Source organism: Aphelocoma coerulescens, chromosome 4 (assembly GCF_041296385.1).
Source record: "Aphelocoma coerulescens isolate FSJ_1873_10779 chromosome 4, UR_Acoe_1.0, whole genome shotgun sequence".
NCBI classification, from domain to species: domain Eukaryota; kingdom Metazoa; phylum Chordata; class Aves; order Passeriformes; family Corvidae; genus Aphelocoma; species Aphelocoma coerulescens.
In genome coordinates, this window is record NC_091017.1 from 62,436,116 (window position 1) to 62,459,998 (window position 23,883).

At 35.2% G+C, this 23,883-nt stretch overlaps 1 protein-coding gene across 3 annotated transcripts in view; it reads right to left on the reverse strand.

Annotated features, from left to right (window-relative positions):
• SLIT2 (slit guidance ligand 2) overlaps positions 1-23,883 on the reverse strand; it is a 263,142-nt gene that overhangs the window by 23,061 nt on the left and 216,198 nt on the right. For all 3 annotated transcript variants that reach the window (XM_069014353.1, XM_069014352.1, XM_069014351.1), the window contains 7 exons: positions 22,318-22,389; positions 22,025-22,096; positions 19,344-19,415; positions 16,692-16,855; positions 11,428-11,552; positions 11,199-11,296; positions 9,653-9,792 (listed from right to left, as the gene is read on the reverse strand). In XM_069014353.1, the coding sequence (XP_068870454.1) occupies positions 9,653-9,792; positions 11,199-11,296; positions 11,428-11,552; positions 16,692-16,855; positions 19,344-19,415; positions 22,025-22,096; positions 22,318-22,389 (743 nt within the window). The remainder of the gene's footprint in view (positions 1-9,652; positions 9,793-11,198; positions 11,297-11,427; positions 11,553-16,691; positions 16,856-19,343; positions 19,416-22,024; positions 22,097-22,317; positions 22,390-23,883) is intronic.

Genomic DNA, 23,883 nt, shown 5'->3' on the forward strand with positions numbered 1-23,883 from the left:
TGAGCTCTCAATAGAATTATTAGTCTGGAAATGTGCAACTGTTATGACTAGGTCAGTGCACAAAGAATCCTGAAATACCAGGGATTCTTTGCATCCCATGCTATATTAAACAAAACCCAGATCTCTTTCTCTTTTCAAAGGGCTTTGTTCAAACAAATACATATATAAGAGGTCTTCAGTGCTATTCTTCACATAGCATTTAGTCAATTTGCAGAACTTGTAATAGCTGAAATCTATTTAAAGACGAGCAGTGTTTAAGAGTGAGATGCAAGTATGGGAACAGAGAATTCTGATTTTAAGGATCATGGGAGTAGAATAAGCAAAAAGTGACTGTTGTTTTAACCTAGTTTGTGCACATTCCCATAATTTAGAAATGTATGTATGTGCCTACATATATGTGGATATATATGCACATTTATACACACCTACACAAATATCTTATTATGGCAAATATTGTATATTAAATTGTATACAGAACTGAAAAAATATATGACAGCCCAACTACAAATAATTAAAATGTTGTTGTATAGTACTAACAAAAATTGGGACAAAAACACTTCTAAATATTCCCAAGATTATTAAATCTAACAGCATATCAGAGTTTCTGAAAGTGATACACTGAGCCTCTCTCCCAAGCAGGGCTGGAGCTTGCTGTCTCTTACATTTTCACAGTAATAGTTCAGTGAAAAGAAAACCAAAATACCTAGAAAAAGGCAATTTAGGAGTGGCATAATAGGAGCAAGCACTCTTACCATTGCTGTCAAATTTATTGAACTGATTTTGCTATAGGATATTAATTGGGCCATGGCTTAGATTATCATTGGCACAGACTTCGGACATACCTTGTGGGGAAAATAGCTTTATTGAACAGTGTCTAAGCCTGTCCATTTTTGTATATCCTCCCCCAGGTATTTATAAAATACAGGATTTCTTAGAGTACACCGCATTTCAGTATTCATAGGTTGATGGCCCTAATATCTTCAGAACTATACTGAAAGCTGAATCACCTCATGTGGGGTGCTCAGGGGCACTTGAAATCTCCTTATTTCCCACTCTTAGCTGTGAATCCTACATAATGATTGGACATTTAAGTTTTAAACAGGTTTACAGTTTTGAAAAATTCCCACTTCAAATCATAAAATCAATGTTACACTACCAGGCATACTGCAGCCAAACAGCTTGCAAAGATCATCAAACATCACCAGGCATTTTTGAGATTATGTTCAGACTTTGATCTGAGTACTCTGTAGAAAAACACTTAGAAGCAGGACTTTTTGTGCTGTGACAGCAGGAAAGTAAGGAAACTTTCCCCTTGCATTTGTAAATTGTATGCATGGTGAATCAAATCCCTGGAGTTTTAGTTAAACAGTCCACAGCAAATAGGAAACAGGATTCAAGGAAAAGGATATGGTAAACATGGTGGCCATATAGCAAAAGACTCATGTAAAAAATCATATGATCATAAAAGTTAGCTTTACTTATAGTACCATCTTTAGTTATTAAAAAAACCCGTAGCATTAATGACAGACTTGTGCACAGGATCAGTAAAAAGAAAAACAAGAAAAATTCAAGATGGAATCCAAATATGTACAACAGATACTCTATTTCTGAATGAAGATATAAATACCAGAAGAAAAAGCCAAGATAATCCATGTGCAAGGTCTTCTACAGCTAATAGATAGTATTAATAGTTGCTAATAACTGCTAATAGGTCTATACTCCAAATGGAGCATTCCCATGGCCAAAATAAAACTGAAAAACTTAACAGAAAAGGTAAGTAAATTATGGGACATGGAATCTGAAGCACTGAAGAATATAGTTTCCTGCTAAAGAAACCCCTCCTTCAGCATACTGAATAATCATTGTGTTATTCAGAATTTAAATGAGACAAGGTGAAAGGGAGTAGTTAATTTTGTTGAAATGAAAATATAGCGATGAAAGTGAAACACTCATTGGAGAAAATACCAGATTTACCAAGTTAGGCTCCTTGGCTTTACTGGAAGGAAATCTTAGAGACTTTCCTGATTCAGGACACATAATACAATGTTTAAAGAGCATACTGCAAAATAATGAAAAAAGGTTGTGAGAAAGAAGTCTCAATTCAAGGAAGCTTGACACCAATATTTGAGGACATTCTTTTATTCATCTAATAATATTGTAACTGAGGCTTCTGTAAGAGCTTGGCTAAGTAATTATGTTTTTGAAAGATGGGAACATTTCTGTGTGTAGGAAAATAAGGAACAGACTAGTTTGTTTAAAAGTAAGTAGCGGATAAAGTGTCAAAAAACCTGTGAAAAGTTTCCAAAGTTTAATTAGAACCAGCAACAACTCTTTTCATAAGACATCTTACTTAATTAATCTAGGGAGTCTGGATTCTGGTATAGAGTAGCATTGAAACAGTGGAACTCTGTGTTTGGCACAAATGAACACGGCCCTCCAAGCTCCAGACAAATATTTACTGAGATTTTGCATAGAGTACAATGCAGACTTAAACAGCCAGAAAACATTATTAAATACTGATGTATGCTGATGATACTTGATATAGCTATCCAAGGCTATTTATGTTTGCTAGATTCACAGGTCAGTTTGTATTTCCCCTGAGTGTGTTAATTCACTCTTATGACTTGATAAGATTATAAATCACAAAAACCTTAATCACAGAATACCAGGTTGATTCCTCAAGGATCATCTCTTGGCAAAAGCAGAACAGACAAGATGGCCCCACACCCTGTCCAGCTGATCCTAAAAGTGACTAATGTTGGGGAATCCACCACTTCCCTGGGAAGGTTATTCCAATGGCTCAGTGTTCTCATTGTAGAAAGGTTTTCTCTTTTTAAATCTAATTGGCATCTCCCCAGGAGTAATTTGTACCCATTACCCCACCCCTTTTCCACGTGACTCCTTGTGAAAAGGGAGTCTCCATTTTCCTTGCAGCCACCCTTTCAAATACTGGAACAGGGTGATAAGCTTGCCCCAAGCCTTCTTTTCTCAAGGCTGAACAGACCCTTAACTCTAGATTTTCCAATATATAGACATGCAGTACAAAAAATAATGAGTAACAAGGTAATGAGGTGAAAGAGGATTTACATCTTTGTTATTTTGAATAATTGGGCAATAAATTTAGAATAAAGCAATGTCAGCCACTACATTTCTGAATGAAGAGCACAGCTCTAACAAAAATGGACATGGGCTTCTGAATATAATAGCACATTGCTAATTACAGGCAAGGTTTTGAAGAAACAAGTTTAAAATCACCCTTAAATTATTAGCAAAGCTGAGTTTGCTATTTGAACAAAAACTAGACAGAGAATGAGAAAGTAACAGTAGTCAGTTTTAATTATCAAAACTCAGGTTTTTCCTAGAAGAATTATTTCCTCTTCCAAAGTCAAAATACCAAACACCTACCACAGACTAGAATAGAAGGATTTTATATGTGTGCTTATATATTCATTCCAGCTTCTGAGCTTAGTTATGATATACTGTGAGTCAACTTTTGCAGTGTTTATGTTTTATCAATTAGGTATCACTATATGACTCTGTGACTGGATGTCTCTGTTTGATGTTCTGACTCAGCCAATAGAGCACATAAGGGGTTGGAAAATGTCAGTGTCATTTAACAAACCATATATAGAAAATTGCTGCATTTTTATTAAGCCTGGAGTTCAATGTACAGTATACAACATAAATTATTTCAGGTCTTAAACTCATTCAGAAAATACAAATAAAAGTATCTACTATATGAGGGACAAAATTAGAATTAACAAAATTTTGCAGTCACAGTAGGATGCATTTTATAATCATAAATCTAAATATTTTTTTGGAATTTAATTTCAGAGTCAAATTGCTGGATTGTTCCTATCTTTCACCATCTCGTAAGTCTTTTTAGCTATCCCCCGTGCCAGTGTAAGATAGGGCTTACTTAGTTTAACATTTCTATCTGTTTTACATTTGCTGTTTGGTAACAGCAAAGAAATAGTAACTTTTAGGCAAGTAAGCTTTAAGACAATTAAGGTATACAGAAGTGTGGATCGTGGACTAGAATGAGTAATGGCAGTGATTAAACCAGTAGCAGGTAGCTTAGGTGCCAGAAATATCATGTATAATTCCCCTTTATGCAAATGCAGTAAAATTACTTTACTACTTGAGCTTTTAATATAGAACAGCCATTTAAAGTATATTAAACTAGATGAAATAGAAATTTTTATGAGTGATAAAAAGCAAGAGTAACAAATGTATCTCTTTATTCTAAGAATATGTAACACGTGCAGTTCTTAGAAGGATGGGGATTATGATTTAATTTGATGAAATTATTAAACTTTTTATCAAGTTTGATGTCACATGATTTTCATTTGATTACTTGCATGCTTAAATTTCAGGAAGGTACTTATTTGATTATCAAGTGAATTCAAAGTAGTAAAGCAGCTCCTTTATTGCAGTGGCAGGAAGGTTGTCTCTAAGGCTTGCCTAAACTGAGATAATTGCTTGAAATGATCCCTTTTTTTTTCCTAATACCGTCACAATTCAAAAGATGTCTTTCATGATAAAACTGACTGATCCTCTAAGCACCTTATAAACTATCAGTAACTTCATGTTCAGCTGGCAAGCTAATGTAAATATGTATCACATGCACATCTGCTTAATTTTGGAGCTGAACTTAGTTCACATCCCCTGGATGTTTGATAATTTGTTTATGAGGACTTTGTTCTTTCTATAATCAGTAATTTTAATATGTTACAGTTCACACTTGTGAACAAGAAAAACAACAGGCTATTTTCGCTGTCCACATGAGTAGTAATAAAATGCAAATACAGCAACATGTCTAAATGGAAGACAGTTTAAGCATGGAAAACCTATGGTTGGAATAATTTTCTGGAAATATCTTATACTCTGCTTCAGTTACAGAGAAAATTTACACTGAGTTTACATTGTAGTAATTATTCTTCAGAGGTCTAAATTAATCAACATAGATGATATAATTGCAGTCTTGCTCAACATGTTACTTCATGGATAATGAACATATTTTCATTACTATATATATTATATTGCTTTAAAAACTGAAAATATATTTATCAAATTAATGGCAAATACACCACAAAATTATTAATTTGCTTTTAAAACTAAATATGCAACTTCGTACTGTCATTAACTATGCTAGGTCTCAGATTGTATATATGACTGGATTGCAGAGAAGATGGTTTATGTCTGTTAGTGTGATAGGTGCTAAGCAGAAACTTAAAAAAAAATTAAAAATTAAACACCCAAAGTCAGTGTCATAAATCTCTTCAATATTACCTTTCTTTTACCACAGCTCCAGATTAATATGGTTATTTCAATTTTTTAAGATATTTATAGCAAATAAAAAGCCACAGAAATGATGAGCAAGAAGATTGCCATTTGATACTCCAGCATGTTTTCTAGTAACACAATCTATTGAAAAAATTGAAGCAAAACAGTGCTAAGTGCTATAACACAGAGAATACATTGGCACAGAACCAAGGGATGGCTGTAAGGTGAGGAGAATAAGGATTTCAGAACGTAATAATTTAAGCTTTTTTTAGTCCTGTATCAGTGTCTGCACAAGTTTTTAATACATCTGAAAAAAAGACAATGAATGCAGTATTAAATTACTCCTGCACAGCAATCTGCATCTTCAACAACATTCTTTGGACATGTATTCACAGCAACAGCCTAGTGCCTAATTTGAGGATTTGCAGTGAGCTTTCTAAATTATATCTATATACGATTTATTTGGTCATTTGTAATAACTGAAATCCATGCACCTTTAAGAAAAGGAAAGTGAGAAACCAAGGTAAGTGAAAATAGGCTTAAAAGACAACTGACCTTTTTCCACTTCATTCAGATTAGCAGCTTGCAGTGACAAAGACAGAAGAGACAAGAGACTTTTTACATTGTAATATGACAGCATAGCACATTAAGCTAATGCACAACTATAGCAGCAGAGAGGTTGATATAGCAAATGAAGCAAGCTTCAAAGTCTCACCTCCAGCAGAACAAAACAAACAGAAAGGTAAGAAGTACATGCCACCAGCGGCGTAAGAGAGGTTCTACTTCTGGATCAGTTCTGTGATCTAATGATTGACGACAATGAGCAAGAGAAATGATTATCTGTAATCTATAGAATGTACATAAAATGACCTGAAGTTTACTAGACTGAGGTTAAAATAAAGGACATGGTAATGTTAAGAGAATAGCAAGATTAAAGAGTGCAGGACATAGTGAGGTATTTTGAATGTTTTATTTCTCCAGGCTTCATCAGACACCCTGAATGTCTGTTGATTCCATTTGCTTACTGTTGTTTCACAGTTAGAGTCTTAAGAAAGCTCATATTATAGTGCAAATACCATTCGTTGTCTTTCCACCTGTAACTGTGGTGGTTGCTGTAAAACTTAACTGAGGCAGAGAAAAATGGATTCCTGATTCTTAAGCAACAACACAATAAGCTTTTTAATTGCTTGTTTTTAAATCAACACAATATAGTTCAGAAGTGTTGATTTTCAAGGAATTGTTAGAAAAGTCAAAAAGAGACAGTTAAGTTTTACACTGGAACATTCTTGGCAGTTCATCTTGGATTCTAACAAGCCCTCATAAAAATAAGACTTTATAGAAGAATGATTTACATTTCATACCAGCAGGTTTCAGCTGACTTCTTCCTTACACTATGCTGCTGAAATGTAAAGCATATTTGCAGATAACCATTCACCCAGAAAAATATTCTGGGCTGGTGCAATTCCATGTTGAGTTCATATATGCTGTGATATCTTGAACAAAGATGATTTGGAGTACTGTCAACAGAATTAAGAGGAAAGGACAAGGCTACAGTAGTATTTTCCTAGTATTATATACTGTGCCACTTATGGCTCAGGGACTTTCTGTGCTAGAGATCAATACCTGTGAATCTAAAAATCTTTGTATATACTGAATATATAGCCTGTTTTCTTGATTGTTAACTGACTTTTGGCCAGCTAGTACATGAATTCATTTAGTGAAAAATACCTTTCATAAAAAAACAAACATTAGAAATATCCATATCTGATTTTAACCTGTTAGGACAGATATCAAAAACCAAATGCTTACAAAGTTCCTCATGAAAATCACTCTATACGTACTTGACAGGGATTCTGTTATTTATCTTTCAACTCAGGTTATAGGCCAGAGAGAAAGAAAAGTTCTACAAATTATTTGGTACCTCATACACACTTGATGCAACTGTACAATTACTTGATATTCTGAACATTACCCTTTTTAGATCCTGATGTGCCCAGACTGCTTTCAGTTTAATTCTTAATACTGAAGGTTATTTACTATGCAAGACCATGGCTGACAGATATGGGGACCCCTTGGCTAGCTCAATGTTCCATTTCACCTTATAACTAATTTCAAAAATCACTTGAGATCTCACACATTGTGTCCTATTCTTAGATGCTTTGTATGATAGATAGTATATTGTAGAATTCTGTACTTTATTCTGTATAATGGAAAACCTAAGGTTTTGCTACAAATTCTATAAATTCACTCTAGTGATGCATTTAAAAAAAAAGCGTTGAAAAAAGTCTGATAAGCTAGTGTAAATTCTCAAGAGTTTTTAACAGGGAGGCTAAACTTACTGATTAAAAATAGATTGTTTAGATTTCCTTTAGAGCTGGTGAGAAGATTCTCACCTATTCATGTGTCTTACTGACTTCAGTAGAGATTATGAACAGGTATTGTATCTGTAAAACTCACCATATGATTACACTGAAATTATGCACAGCTATGAAACGAATTTAAAAATGCATTTTCTTGTATTTTGATTAAAGAACTGCAATACCAACAGCAAAAATTTTATCAATGTTTATGCACTCCTTTTTTGCTCTATCCATAGAGAAATGCTTCAATTTTTATTTCGACTGTAAATTTAAAATTTACATTTCATTTTCAATACTCCAAAAATTCAACAGGCACGCTTAATCAAAGTTTTAGTCTAGCACATATAGACAATCCTTTGTATCCAATTTATGGATATTCAATAAAAAGCAGTCCTTCCCATGGCATACTTTGAATCCAGCAAACTATTGACTCTAGCAGTTAAAGTTAAAATAAGGTTGAAAATGTAGAAATGAGCGACATAGTTAAAAACACTTGCAAAGCTGCAGAGGAGGAATGCACTTGCACGTGAACTATCTGCTATGCAATAGATACATGAAACCTCTTAGCATGAAGCTGCTGAAGAGGAATACTGGACTGATGTGACTTTGCTTTACACTCTTCCAGCCTACACAAGAGAATACCTGATCCCATTTTAAAGGAGACAGCAACTGATGCCTGGGGAGCTGAAATTCGACTCACATATACCTGAAATATTAGTTGTAGGAGAAATAGAAAACATCTGTTTCTGCTCTCGGAGGCTGTTACCTGTTATTTCTTTCCAAGGCTTAAATTGTCAATTGCTCTTAGGTATTAAGGTATTGGTACTTAGAAAAATAGTATTTTGTCTTAAGAGAAGATTATGTCTGTCCTTCATCCACTTATTGTTAAATAGCTTTCAGGCTTTTTTATTGCTTTAGATATTGTAGGTTATCCTGCATGGGGAAATTTCTACCAAACATTTACTGAGAATAAGTACTGGGTGAATACTATATTAGATTATGAAGTTGTATTTCTTATATCTGTGTTTTAACATCTTCACTCACTATGCATTCCCAATACTTAAATTCTGACTTTAAATCTGAATACCTTGAAACATGGGAGCAATCCAACATTTTGTGGAACTAGTGATGGAAACACATGGCATGAGAAAGGAGTTATCTGGGTTTTCAATAAATGAAATTAATTCATGCCTTTACCTCTCCTTACAGTTTCCCAGAGCTCAACTTTGATTGATTGATTAAAGTAAAAATATAGGATAACTGAGTAGAGTTAATTCCCAAATTATGGTGGATCTTACATTTCTTTTTTTTGCATTTCAAATCATAATTATTTTAAGCTCTATGTTCTTCTAGTGGTCAGCTAGCTGATAGAAAATAGATCTGTCTAGTTAGAAAAGCTATAAAACTTATCAATGCGAACAATAGATCTACTTCCCCCGTGCTGCTTTTCCAACTATCCTTCATTCCTACAGAGACCATGACAGCAAGCAAGAGATCCTCTGTCACAAAGAGAAGGACATGCTTTGGCTTGGCTGCCAACTGATAGAAACAAATGATTAGACACTTGTCTTTTTATTCTGTGCAGGAAGCATCACACTTGGTATTAATATTTCTAGCGGAGTACAGGACAGCATCCAGCCAAAGTTCCTCAATGGCACAGACAAATTCTTTATAGTAAAATGAGGATTACAGATAAAATTAGAATATTTTTCAGATTTCTACAGCTACAGAGGTCCTCCACTGAGGTGTCTAGGCAAACAGTAAGGAGGAACACATTTTGAATGACCTTTTAAATATAAGAATACTGTAATATCAAAACGAAAAAAGGAATTATTGAGTGGACATTAACTCTAGTTTTGACTACAAACCGTACAGGAGAAAAATATGGAGGGAAACCTGGTATTAAGTCAGTTGTAGAGTAACTACTAATTCACCTGCAAAGTGGAAAATCTTACTGTTCTGCTAGGAATTCTTGGAATTACCTGTGCTTTCTCTTATACTCCTACCTGTATATTCAGGTGGACAAAGGCAAGTATAGTTATTAATTCCATCCACACAAGTAGAATTGTTTTCACAGTCATTGTCTTCACAGTCATCAACATTTACTTCACAGTTTTCACCTTCAAATCCATCTGCACAAGTGCACCTGTTAATACAGAAAACCAAATAACCACATGGACACTTTAGATGGGGAATCCAGACAAGAAGTTCTGAAATTAATAGAATTATATTAGAATTATAATATTCCATAACAGAACATGGTTGATATAATGTAAAAAGCCCTTATATTAAAAAATCCCAAAGTATTTTTCGTATTTTAAATAACAGAAAAATACTTCTAAATTCATACCTTAGTCTTTACTTTAAGGACCCTGCTAAATTAAATCATGGAGCATTCCTTTTGAAAAGCATGCTTCCTTTACATTTTAAGATTATATTTCTTATGGAAAGTGATCCTTTTGGTTTTTTAAGGTTAAATACAGGGAAAATACTCTGGAATCAGTGATTAGTATGTAACAGTAGTTTTCCACAAGCATTCAGTTAAGTGCACCAATATAAACTCTCTTTAACGTACATGCATTCATATAAAAAACCAAAGTCTGTATAAATTCTCCAAAGCAGTAATTTATTTTTTGCTTTTAATCATGTTTCTGCAAAACAAATACATCGAAATAGATAGCAAATGTAAAAGTCACTCAAACATGACTGCACATACATTTTCACGTAGTTTGCACTATCTATAATTTCTGAAGCTTTCACTATGAGATTGTTTTAATTTTCAAGATATGTAATGTTCAAACAAATAAATGAAAAAGGTCAAATTCTGAGGCATGACGATGTCAATTTAAATTCTTGAGGCATAGTATTAAGATGTATACACTTAATTTTTAATAGAAAACTATTTAATCCTTGGGCAGAATTTGGATTAAAAGTAAGAATAATGCCATAATGAATTGCAGGATAATGAATTGTATCTTTTTGAAGTGTCATTTCTAACAAGCTTGAGGTATAGATTATTAAATGACTAATAATCTCACATAAGAATGCTAAAGAACTTTATTTCATAATTCATGAAGTACATCTGGAGTAATTGTACTGTGTGATTAAATAACTCAAGATTAAAAATGCTCACAGCATGTTTATCTGCTGGCATAGTGAGTTTCAAATGAATCATTAATTTTCTGTTTCACTGGGATTTACATTTTATCATTTACATGCTGTCTGTTGAAGTAATACACACAACAACAGATGAATTATGAGATTTTTTCAGCAGGGATCTAGCTAGCTATTAATTAACATTATGGAGTCAATACTATGTGTCTTGACCTGATATGCCTCAACTAATTACAATCATTTGTTATTGTTTTTAACAGATTCAAAGCTTTAGAAGCTTTCCAAGGATGGCAAAATGTTCCAAAAATTTCCCACGTGCTAAAAATCTGCCTTTGTGGTGCACTTACCAGCAAACACAGAGAACCTACAGATTAACACCAACATTACCATATAAATCTCAGTAGTTTTCCATCCTGTTATTACAATTAAAAAACCTACCAGAAACCATCTTTTTCTCCTTCTTTCAAGTGACAAGTTCCACCATGGTGGCACGGGTTACTAATGCAAGCATGAATGGGAATATCACAGTCTTGACCCTACAGGGAACAACAAATATAATGTAAGAGGAAAATACAGACACTAGTGGAAGGGAGACAAAGAATACTTCAAGGTTGTTAAGGATAAGCTTACATTTCAGTGAGCTTTTTCCTCTTTATGCAGTGCCTACCTTGAAACCATATGGGCATGTACATCTGTAGAAGTCAACTGGATCATTATTGCAGGTTCCATCATTTTTACATGGATTTGATAAACAGGGATTACACTTTGCAAGAATATTAACATCCACAGGCCCTTAAAAATACAAATTGGATAGTCAGAAACAAGCAACTATTAATTTACCTTGGACAGGACCTATCTGCCATATTGCCTTAAATTTTAAAATAGACTTTAGACTTTGTGGTATTTCTGTATTAACGAAATGCTGAACTGTCCTTAAGTCTTTTGATGCGACCAAATAAATTTGGGATTGGATTTTTGGTTTAAGTATCACTTTTTCGTTTTTGTTAAGAAGCTGACACCAAAGTGATTCCCGTATTCCTATTCTCTGAAAGCTGTACAGTTCTAATCTATGAAAATTACCTTCCCTTTCTACTAACAAAATGAAGAATACAATTTCAGCTTTTGCTTTGTTACAGGGTAGGAATTGCCTGTGAGGAAATGGGCTATCACAGTTTTCCATCCTTCCCATGATGGTTTTACAGAGAACACTTTTTTAATGCATTTTTGTTTTAACTTATTTTTTTATCTGCAGGATCACAGAGATGGCAAAATGAAATGTTAAAATTCCCTGTAAATTTCTTGAACATCTGCAAACTGTAATTTAAATTGCATTGTCCAAGCTATCTCACCATAAATAGCTCTATACTGTGTCTTTTTTCCTTACAAGTCAGCCACTGTTCTATGCATTACTGTGTTAGTTGAGCCCACAAATTATGTAAACTGTACCTTGAACCTATGTGCAAATGAAGACTGCAATCCATGCTTGCAGGCCACCTTCTTCTATTAATGATTATAATTAAAGGATTCAGGAACGAAAATTGACAAAACCCTAAGTTTCAGAACCCAGACTTAGAGCTTTGACTTACACAGATCTTGTCTCTTTTATATAGATGTTTTCTAGGTTTTTTTGGGTTTTTTTTGGTTTGTTTTTTTTTTTTTTTTTCTTTTTTTTTCTGTAGTTTTCCAGTTCTAAAGCCATTTTATGGTGAATATTTAAGTTAGGTAACCTTTTTTTTTTTTGTCAAGCAACCACAGAAATCACTGGTTTCTTGTTAAAAGTTAGAAAACACCTGTGTACAAATAATCATTAATTTTCATAATTTTTGTGAAGTTTGATTACTGTAAGAGAAAATGGGTGACTTTGCCAAATGCCTATTAAGAGAATGAAGATACATTCTCTATCACCCACTCTATGGCTTAATGACAATACTGCCTCCAGTTCGATTTCAGATTTCCCCTATTAAAAAACCCTTCAGTTACCCACAGGTGAGTTGTTCCTCTGAAGGAATAAACAGTGATTTCTTCTAATCTAAATGGAAAAAACCCCCAAACTCCTAGGACCTGCAAGAGCTAATGTCTGATGGCTCCATAACAGGTTTTACACAAAATGAGCCAAACTGCAGAGTTTTCCAGGCTGAAAGGGATTTGCTGAGATATGGGGCTTTATTCTATTTTTAAACTTAGATTGCCTAACTTTCTGATTTTTCTTTGCAAATTAATCTCAGATTAATTGTAAAGGAGCAGGCTTGGAAAGAAGCCATGTGGTTGTAAGGATCCAGTAGGAAGTGTTAGACAAAGAGCGGGTGACTTTAATTTTTTTTTTTTTTTTTAAATCTGCAGTTGCTGGTATCCTTCTGTGTCACAGCTTGCAAGCAGAACCTGGTAATATGTGATAAAGTGCTTACTGCCAAAGCCATAGTCTGTATAGATCATTAATTTTTTTTTCTCTTCATTACATTATTTTGAAAGAGAAATCTATAGCTGGTTAAAGTATGTGTTAGATCAGCATACAGAAGAGGTAGAGAAGTTGAAATAAACATGATAGAATCAACATCTAGAAAGTCCTGACTGTACTCTAGTCTAGTGCTGATTATGGAGTATATTAAGAGGTTCTGTGAAAAAAATTAAGTGAAAGAGGCACATGCATAAAAATTTGTAACAATGCACTGTAGCCTGGGAGTCAATCCTTCCTTCTGTTTATTCTGAAAACTATATCCTCTTTTCAACTTTTCATGCAATAAAATGCTAATTAATTGGCACAAATTAAAAAACATTCAGTAACTAAGGTCTTGTTCCGAAATGGTTTAGCAATCTAAATTTCGCTTCCAAAACAGAGACAGAAAATGGGAACCTAAGTCTCAACAAGATAGTAACAATATTATCTGATTTCATACTTTATTTCAAACTAACACATATGTAGTATCCAATATAAATGAATATTTTGATTTATCATTCTTCAGTTGTAAGATCAAAAAAAAGCAAAGACAGTTTTGGAACCTATTTGCGTTTTCACTATAGTTTTCCCTTCCTCTTTCTGCTTACATGTGTTATAAAAGACTTGTATGTGAAAAAGAATTTGGTTCATAACTTATTGTTTAGTTTTTCAAATTGTAGACATCTATGTTCTTGAATAAGCCCTGAGAAAAAAAATTCTTTTGTAAATAGAAAAAAACTGACAGTATTTTATTGATACAGAGACATACATGTAGCTAAGATGCTTTAAGAAAACCTATGACACAAACCGTCTCAAAACAGCTTCTAGAGAAACCTGTTCCAACAAAATCTTTGAGCTCTGACATTTTATGACTCCTCTCTTGCATGTGGCCTCAAAAGCAATATCTACACTGCTAATGAAATCACCAATTTTAGTACAATGCAATGGAAGTAATAATTTCAGTTAGATAACTTTCAGATTTTAAATCCAGACTTTTGAAATAAAAAAACTGTTCATACAATATGCTATATATATACATAAAATGATATATCATGAATAAGCAGCTGTAAATTCATCACAGGGAAAAACGGACAGTAAACATGCGTGTCTTAGGAAAGATGTCTGCTTGAGGTACACAAAAGGAAGGTCAGAAGGTCTGTTCTTAAGCAGATCACCCATTCCAGATCTACTTATAACCTTACCTGGTATCAGAAAACCACAAGGCCCTGGAATCTCTAGAAGCAGGGCATGGATGACAAAGAGGTAAAAGCAAAAGATTGAGAAGCTGTTAGAGGCCACATTAAAAAAAAGAAAGAAAAAACCCACCCACAAATGCAAAAAAATAACTGGAAGAAGAAAATATTAATGGATGATTCCTGCAGTAAAAGAATTCAGAAAATTAGAGTAAGGCAAAGTGATTTTGCCGAGTTTTACAACTGAGATGAGATTTTATTGTAAAATGCCATTTTCACTGGGAATTATCATTACGTAGGTAAAATTCAAGCACCCATTTCACTATCAGTTGGATCCATAGATAGTGATAAGAGGGAATTACACATTACTCTTTTCCTGTAAATACATATACAGTAGTAGACCATCAAGAGATATTCTGAAAACAGCCCTTTTATTCATAGCCAAAAATTTTGGTTCTAATGGGAACCAAATAGCATCTTCCTAATTTCTATTATTCAGCAGTTTGTTTTTAAACAAAAGATAATATTACTTTGAGCAACAGACACAAAATGTCTTACAGGGCCATCATGTCACTGAGAAGCTGCTGATCTGCAATCTGTAATTGTGAGCATCTTCATATGACAGTGGCAGGAAAATTATTTTCTTTCAAAGGTATCCATAATACCAGATCTCCTCTCTTGGAAGTGAAACAAATACACAGTTCTCACCCTGCATAATAATATAAAAGATATTTTCTGATGGGCAAGAGGGAGTAAGATATACTTTCTGGATTGCCTGACAGAAACATAATGATTGTAAGCAGAAGTGATACAGTTTGTAAAAAAAACCCCTTGTTTGAAAAAGCTGGAAAATAACTAAACAGGTTCTTCATGTCCATGCAAATATTCTTTCACTCTCAACCCTACGGCAGTGTGCAATAAAAGCATATCTGCAATATTGTTCAGTGGATGTTTGCAAAGAAAACAATCAGATTGGCCAGCAAATGTCCTATCAAAAATGAGGTTAAGAGACTTTACAACAGATGAGTGTCATATACAATGAACACTGGCATGACCTCAGAGATGTGATGCTGAAAAATTTCAAGAAGGATTCAGAGGGAAAAATAATTCACTGGCATCACAAGTAACAAGATGGCTTCCAGTAGTTTTTATATTAAAAAAAACCCAAAAATTTTTTTGACAGAAAGTCTCTAAAGGGAAAAGATTGAATAGATTAAGTGTGCAGTAAAGAACAACTTTGGATAAGACAAACTCTGACAAAGTCCCATGGCTTTTTTAAGAACAAAATGACAAAGGGATAAAGTTCACCTTTGAAGATACATTAAAAGATGAATAAGTCAAAACAGCTTGAAGATTACCTAGACACTAAGTTACTTCTACAAGACTAAAGATCATATTCATCTGATGCCTCAGAAATCGCAATGAGCTTAGTAATGGCTTACAAATGTAAGAACACATAATTGGTTGGGGTTTTTTTTCAGTTGGAGTTTTAATGTTTTGAAATCAGGCCCATGAAAAATGAAGCTACAGTAGAAGCTTTCTGTGTTTTCAAAATATTTAAGAAGAGATAAATCAGTGGAATAGAGGAAGATTAAACAGTAAACAAAGTTCTCACTTGATGTAAGTAAAAAGGGTACTTTTCTAAAAAGTAATGGTACAGTTGAGAAAAAGAAACCAGGAATTAATGGGCAATAGTATAGGTTGTGATATAAATGCCAGCAACACTGGTACCAACATGGAGTTAAATACCCTGAGAAACCTGCCCGTTTAACAGCATTTTAGAATGAGGCCTCTATAGTGGTTATTACATTCCTTTATCTACCTTTTCCTTGGTTTTTTGTTTGTTCATTTTCGGTTTGGTTTGTGCTTTCTTCTGAAATACTAGAGACATATTATGCATTTAATTGCAGACTGCAAGGATTATCAATGTATTTACAGTGAACAGCTTGAAGGAAAAAGGCTAAGGGAAGTGTAGATGTTTAAACTCTATTCATGACTGGGGCAGTACAAAGTACCTGTGTACATCCTGTACTATGATGTACTATGTACACATGAGGAATACTATACTGCAAATCCAAATACTTTTTTCTCTATCTATTTTAAAAGAAATAGGAATTAAAATCTTTAAAATAAATACATTTTCTGAGTGGAACCAAAGGCCATCTCGCTGAGTAATAATGACAAGGCTGAGTGAAGATGCAATAATAAGTGTATTTTGAGCACACACGACTCCTAATTCACAGCTCAACTATTTGTACAAGTTAAAAACTGACACTTCAAAGAGAAAAAAAATAACAACCGTACCTTGGCAAGTAAATTTCTTAGAAGGAGTTGTGAGAAGAAGTTTATCTGCCATTTCTCCAGGACCAGCACAACGTGCAATACCAGGTTCTTTGTATTCTGATTTTACCCAGTCAGATAGCCACTGCATGTTACAATCACAATAAAGAGGATTTGCTCCAATAGCCCTGTGGAGAATAGACAAATAAAAAAGGGAATCAAATTTTAAATGGCTGCTTTTTAAAAAAGAAGACAGAAAATGGGTTGGCAAAAACCATTAAAAACCCAAATCTGCTCTACCACCAAAATGCCTGTTAGAGCACTAAGTGTCTGGATTTGGGTTCTAGATCAAGAAGTGATAGTTTTAGTAGAAAGTTGGTCCAGAAATCTAGATATTCTTAGCAGCACTATGTGTGAACTTTGATGAGCTAATGCCAACTAGCTGTGTTTCACTGTTAGCTTGTAATGGCAAAGATCAGCTGCATCAGCAGAGTGAGACTAATACTGTGCAATTAAGTTAACAAGTATAAAGTATTTCTTCCGAAGCAGTCAAGACAATTCCACAGAGTTCTGCCCTGATATTTTTCCTTTTCAGTTTATGGCTCCCAGGCTGGTACAAACCATCTGTTTCTAAGCTTCCAAATTTGATTTAATTATTTCCTCTTTGGAGCTCTCTCACTGAACTCACAACTATGTGCAGAATTCTGTAAGAGTTCTCTGCTGTGTAAGTAAATAAAACTACATTATCCTGGCTTTGTGGTAGTTACATAATAATTACCTCATTATGAAAGAAAATCCATTTCTTTAAATGATGATCCTTCTGATTTTTTTAAATTAAAAAATAATTTAGCTAGAGATTTTCAGAATTAATTTCTGTAACAGCTTTTTAAGTGTTTATTTTCTCTACTAGAAACTATAAATGCTCTTAAAACTCTGAAAACAATAGCACATTGTGTAGTTAATTCGGAGGATTGAAGCATTGTGCTATTCTGTAAAGATGTACTCATGTTCCTTTTCAGAAATAATCATGGAACTTTTAACAGATAATCTCAACATGTGTGAACACTATCAAATGGCAGTATCAGAACATCCTCCTTCTCTAGATGTTTCAGTAATTTTCTTCAGAGTGTTCCACAGCTTTGAATCAGTGGGTCTTCTAGAGATATAAGTAAGTCTTTGGCAAGCAAAGGCAGTAGAAACTACCAGAGCTGACATGCTCTTCTCTGCCTCACTGAGTAGAAAGCCCTCTCATATTAACTTTTTAATACATTCAAGCCGAACTCAAGAAAATGTACATCTCTTTTCAGTCAGGCTTAAGAGCCTGTAAAAAAAATGAGCAGTAAAAAATGAGACTTAGTGACAAGGGAACTTCCCATGCAAGGAGAAACACCTCGAATTTGTCCATTCCATATTTGCAAAAGTGGATGTCAGCCTGAACTAACAGAACTGTTCTGCTAAAATAAGAATATTAACAAGGATAACTGGTATCCATTAAGAAAAAAATACCAGCAACAATCAAATCTATGTAAGTTTTACTGATATTTTATGCAGGTAAGGCAAATAGTGGCATTTGTATGAATTATCAATGACTGGGAGCTTAATCAGTATGAAATTTCTGAGAAATGGCAAGCTAAATGTAAATGTCCAATACTGAATGAGAAACAGATAATTAAGTTTTTAACAACTGCTGCTGTTCAGAAACTTAAACCCCCAGATATATCTAAAGGCACTAGTCAACTTACTCCTCAAAGTCTTAACTATCCATAAACACGAGGTTTGCAGAAAGGTAGCTTGTTCTCATTTAGGTTCCCAATGAAAATTAAAACCCAGAAAACTATTGCCTCAAATTATGTTCTGAAATCAGATGTGATGTATTTAGTGTCAACAGATACAGACACAGAATCACAGAATAATTTACAGCACTCCGGAGGTCATCTATTTTCACCTCCTGCACAAAGCAGGGCTACCTTGGCAGTCAGAGTTGTTTAGGGCTGTTTCTAACTGAGCTCTCGAGATCCCCAGGGATGGAGATTCTCCTGCTTCTTTGGGCAACCTGGCTGAACCATCCTCACAGTGAAGAATTTTTCATTATGTTCAATCAAATTTCCCTTGTTGCAGGTTTTGATGGTTTACTCTGATTCTTCACTGTGCACTTCTGAGTCTTCATCATTGATGTAATCCTTAGAGGCCTGAAGACTACTAGGTTTCTCCTTGGCATCCCTTTCTTCAGGCTGGATAAGCCCAGGTCCTGTAGCTTCTCTTTACAGCTCATACGGCCACCTCCCAAACTTGCTTGCCCCCCTGGACTTGCTGTAGTTCATAAACATCTGCTTTGTACTGGAGAAACTGAACACATATTCCAGATGTGGCCCTAGGAGGGCCAAGAAGAAAGGAGTGATCAGTATCCTCAATCCCCTGGCTGCTCACTTTCAAATTCAGCCCAGAGTGTCTCTAGCCTTCATTGCCATAAGGACGCAGGGCACACAAGTTCAACTGGCAGCCCAGCAGCAGGCCTAGGATTCTTCTGGTGAGCTGCTGCCAGCTCTCTTGCCCATGCCCAGCCTCTACACTTGCATAAACTTCTTCCAGAGAACTGCTTTGCATAATGTCTTTGTTTGACTACATGAAATTTGCTAAGCATAACAAAAAAAATACAGTATACCACTGAATACTCACAGGTGTGATAATGCTGAAAGATCATTAAAGGCTCCTTCAGGAACAACAGAAATATCATTGCCATGTAAAGACCTTAAAGAGGAAATAAACACAATAATGTCAATGCATAAAAATCATCAGGTTAACTTGACAAATTTCATCTTCTTTCAACAGTTTTCAGCTTTACACATTTTTTTTTCTTCCAGTTCCTCAGTGTTTCCAATTGTTTGTGTTTTTTTTTCTTTTTCTTTTTTGGTAAGCTCTACCTGGCAGCCTACTTGTCATTTGATTTTTTGCATCCTGGATTTTCATTAGACATGTAAATACTGTCGTTATTTTAAAATTGAAAAATACAAGTTGATAAAAGTAGGCACACTGCTGCAAAGTAACGATTGGATTTAGAGATAGCAGATAGAAGAAGAGTTTCTGATTTTTTTCAGCAGCTCCCTGAAATTTGCACTAATTATGTTCATATGTTCTTTTTAATCTTTCATGGATGCATAGAACATACAGGCATTGACTGTTAATAGAAGTATTAACATTTTTGTCTGAATTTGATAGCAGAGGTAAAGAATGAAAGATTTCCATAAGCATTACTACTGGGAATAGTGATATTTCTTTTGTAGAAAAGCTGCTGTTTTCACCAACCATATGAAGTTCAACAAGGGCAGGTGCTGGATTCTGTGCCCGGCATGGGGCAACCCCAGATGTAGGTTCAGAATGGGCAATGAGATGCTGAAAAGAAGCGCCACAGAAAGGGACCTGGGGGTCCTGGTCTTCAAAAGCTGAAGATGAGTCAGCAGTGCCCTGGCAGCCAGGAGGGCCAAGCGTGTCCTGGGGTGCATCAGGCACAGCATCGCCAGCCAGGCAACAGAGGGGATTGTCCCGCTCTGCTCTGCTCTGGGGCGGCCTCACCTCGAGTGCTGGGGGCAGTTTTTGGTGCCAAAATAAGGAAGACTTTGAACTATTAGAGAATGTCCAAAGGAGACTAATGATGGTGGTGAAGGGCCTTGAGGGGAAGCCATATGAGGAGTGGCTGAGGTCACTTGGTCTGTTCAGCCTGGAGGAGAGAGGGGAGATCTCATTGCAGTTACAGCTTCCTTGTGAGGGCAAGAGAAGGGGCAGGCACTGATCTCTCCTCTCTGGTGACCAGTGACAGGACCCAAGAGAATGGGCTGAAGCAGAGTTAGGAGAGGTTTAGGCTGGATATTGGTGAAAGGTTCTTCACCCAGAGGGTGGTTGGGCAATGGAACAGGCTCCCCAGGGAAGTGGTCACAGCACCAACCCTGACAGAGCTCAAGAAGCATTTGGACAATGCTCCCAGGCACATGGTGTGACTCCTGGGGATGGTGCTGTGCAGGGCCAGGAGCTGGACTCAATGATCCTTGTGGGTCCCTTCCAACTCAGCTTATTCTGTAATTCTGTGAAAAGTATGTCTCCTTTTCTAGAAATTTATTCAGTTACATGAATATCTAACACATATAGAATTATGGTTCTTGAAATTATCTATATTTATATTGAACAATTGAAGTTATGAAAGCACACTTAAATAATGTCATGCTTGAGGTAGTTAATCCAACCAAGTATTTACATGGTTATAAATTACCCAAATGGAGGCCTGTGGTGGCCGGTGAACATACATTACAAGGGACACAGAATTTTCAGTAAGACAAGTCCCTAGTACCACAAATAGCACTTGCTGTTAGGGTGACCAAAAAGGCTTCTCCCAGGATGCATTGTTCTGTTCTGTTAATCTATCCCAGTTTGGATTCCCCAGTTGGCTGCTGGCCTCTACCCCTCGTCACTCCCCCAGAGTTTCCCCATTGGTCCTCGTTCCCTGGTCCCGCCTTTTCCCCGCCCCTGGATAAAACTGTGAGTTTCGGGATCATGTTGGTATTTGCCTCTGTACCCTTTGGCAGTGTAGCAGCAATAAATGCTCCTGCTGGAATGCACGGAAATGCCCTTCTTGACTCTTTGCTACCGACTGTAATACTGAACCCACCCGTGCATCTGTGGGGGCACGTGGGACCCCCCCACCCCGCAGGGACAGTATTAGAGGCCAAAATTACATGTTCTCCTGTGGATGTTTGAAAAGGAATTTTTGCAGGCTTTTTACTTAATGACAAAGTGAAGCTGTAAAGGAGACTGACTGTTCTTTATTTTCCTTTGTCCATTTTTGTGCCCTGTCAACCATGTTTTTCCTAGTGGTAAAAAGGAAAGTTTTCATGCAACCAAAAAGTAAGGTTACTGATTTTCAGTACTTAACCACGATGTCATGGTTTTGAAAATACTCCCACATTAAATGAAACAAGACAGAAAGAAATTTACTGTTGGGTTCAAAATTCAACTGCAAACCCCCCTCATATATAGTGAAAGAATTTATGCATACAGCATTTCTGCTATACTTTAATGCTTGTAACAAGGAAGAAAATAAAAAAAAAGAAATACATCTGGCATTAAAAATAAGAAAAGTAGAAAGTGCATGTCTGAATATAAAATGTTCTCCAGCATCAGGTCACTTCTTGTGCAGCATTTTGAGATTGTACTTCCCCAGAATGAAGCCACTTAGTTTAAGGCTACATAATTATCACTTCTCAAATATTTGATAGGTTTTAAAATCTTCTAACTTCCTACGGTTCTGCTATCTTCTGTATACAAATAAAAATTACGGAAAATAGCAATGATTAAAAAATAATACTTACAACAACCTAAGTGATTTCAGCCCATCAAAAGTTCGTGCAGGGATACATCTTAGGCGGTTGTAACTAAGAATTCTAAAAATACATAAAATGCTGTCAGTAAGTGTGTCAGTCATTCAATAAACTATGCAGAGCCAAATGACCAAAATCAGCTTTTGCACACACAGCTAGTTAGGAAACAAGTTATTTTACAGCCTCCAAACCAAGCAAATTTTAATATCAACTAAATGCCCTTTCTTTCCAAGACAAAAAACCCCACTGCTTCCAAAGAGTCACTGTTACATGTTTAAACTTACAAGGTGAGCAGCTGAGTCATGTTGCTGAAGCTCTGATTAGAAAGAGTGCTGATTCTGTTGTTACTTAAATCTCTAAAAAATAAATTCAGAAATTCAGACCTTAAAATGACTGCCCCAGTCCCAAAACACTGTAAGTTAAAATGACAGATATATTTGCATTAGTAGAAGTAGTATCATCATTGATATAACTATTTAAAGCAGCACCTGTTTTTATTTTCACATGCCATATACAAGCCCAGCAAGTGTTTAGCTTGATCAATAAAAAGCATTCTCATTTCAACACAGATGAAAAAGCAGTGCAATTCATTCATCATGCTACCAAGTTAATAATGCAATCCTTCATAAACTCAAGCACAAAAATGAAAGTGATTTTTTTTTAAAGGGAAAGTCATTCCAGTCATGTCCCTAATGACACCTAAGTAAATATCATTTAATACTCTACTTAACACTTATATGTGGAAGACATCAAAGCCCAGAGCTATTATTATAAAGAACTCTATCTAAGATTTACAGATAAAGCCTTAAGGTCCTCTTTGTTCAATGTTCTAATGAATACAGTCTTAAATATGATGGAATCTGGAGTGGTGTGCTGGTAGCTTCAAAGATGCTTAAATGGGAATACTCTCTGTTCTTTGTTCTCATATTGTGCTTTACTTTTCATTTTATGTTGACTGCTTACCTATTATTTCATGTATTTTGTGGTGAAATACTGCCTTTGTTTCTGAGAGAACCCTGATGTGTTAAGAGTACTGTTGAATAGCTATGCAATATACGTATTTCCCCACTTGAAATTTTCGTGAAAGCATGTAAGATGACTGACTCAAAGTAAACATATAAGGCAAGTATAACAGAGCAATATATTCATAAGAGAAAGAAAAAGTTAAAAATAAACAAATTTCCTTGTTAATTGGGAGCTCAGGAGACTCGTATGTAATTCTTTGTTTGGCCACAGAACTATGAATAGTGGTTTCTTTTTTCAAACACAGCTGAGGAACATTCCCAACTACATAACAGCAGTATGAGTAAACGTACAAAAGAATTTAAAATAATGTGCCCTGCAGGTCTGATAAATGGAGACTGTTAATACTCATTTGCATTCTATTTACTGTTTATTCATAACTTCTCTAAACAATTCACAAAGATTTCCTACAAGTTCTACACTGGATGGACTTGAAAATATTGCAAGGTTTTTTTTTCCTGATGTTATTTGAAAAATACAGAAAGTTTTGAAAGTATGGGTTTTTTAAAAAATTGTGATTGTGACTTCTTTTGTTTAACATGAGATAAATAAAGGAAACCAAGCTCTTATTTTTGAATTGCTCTAAACCTAGTGAAAAATGAAATTTAAGAGATTCTGTTACTCCCCTCCATCTTCCATTCTGATTATAATGAAACCACAAACTGCTTTCAGAATGTAACACAGTTCAGCCTCAGCTGGTATAAATTTTTATAGTCCTAACAAAGACCATGGAACTACTGCCGGAATTACAGCCATTTACATCTACAGTCTTCCTGTTTTTCTCACTGTACACTTAAAAGGTACAGAAATCATATTCAAACCATTCA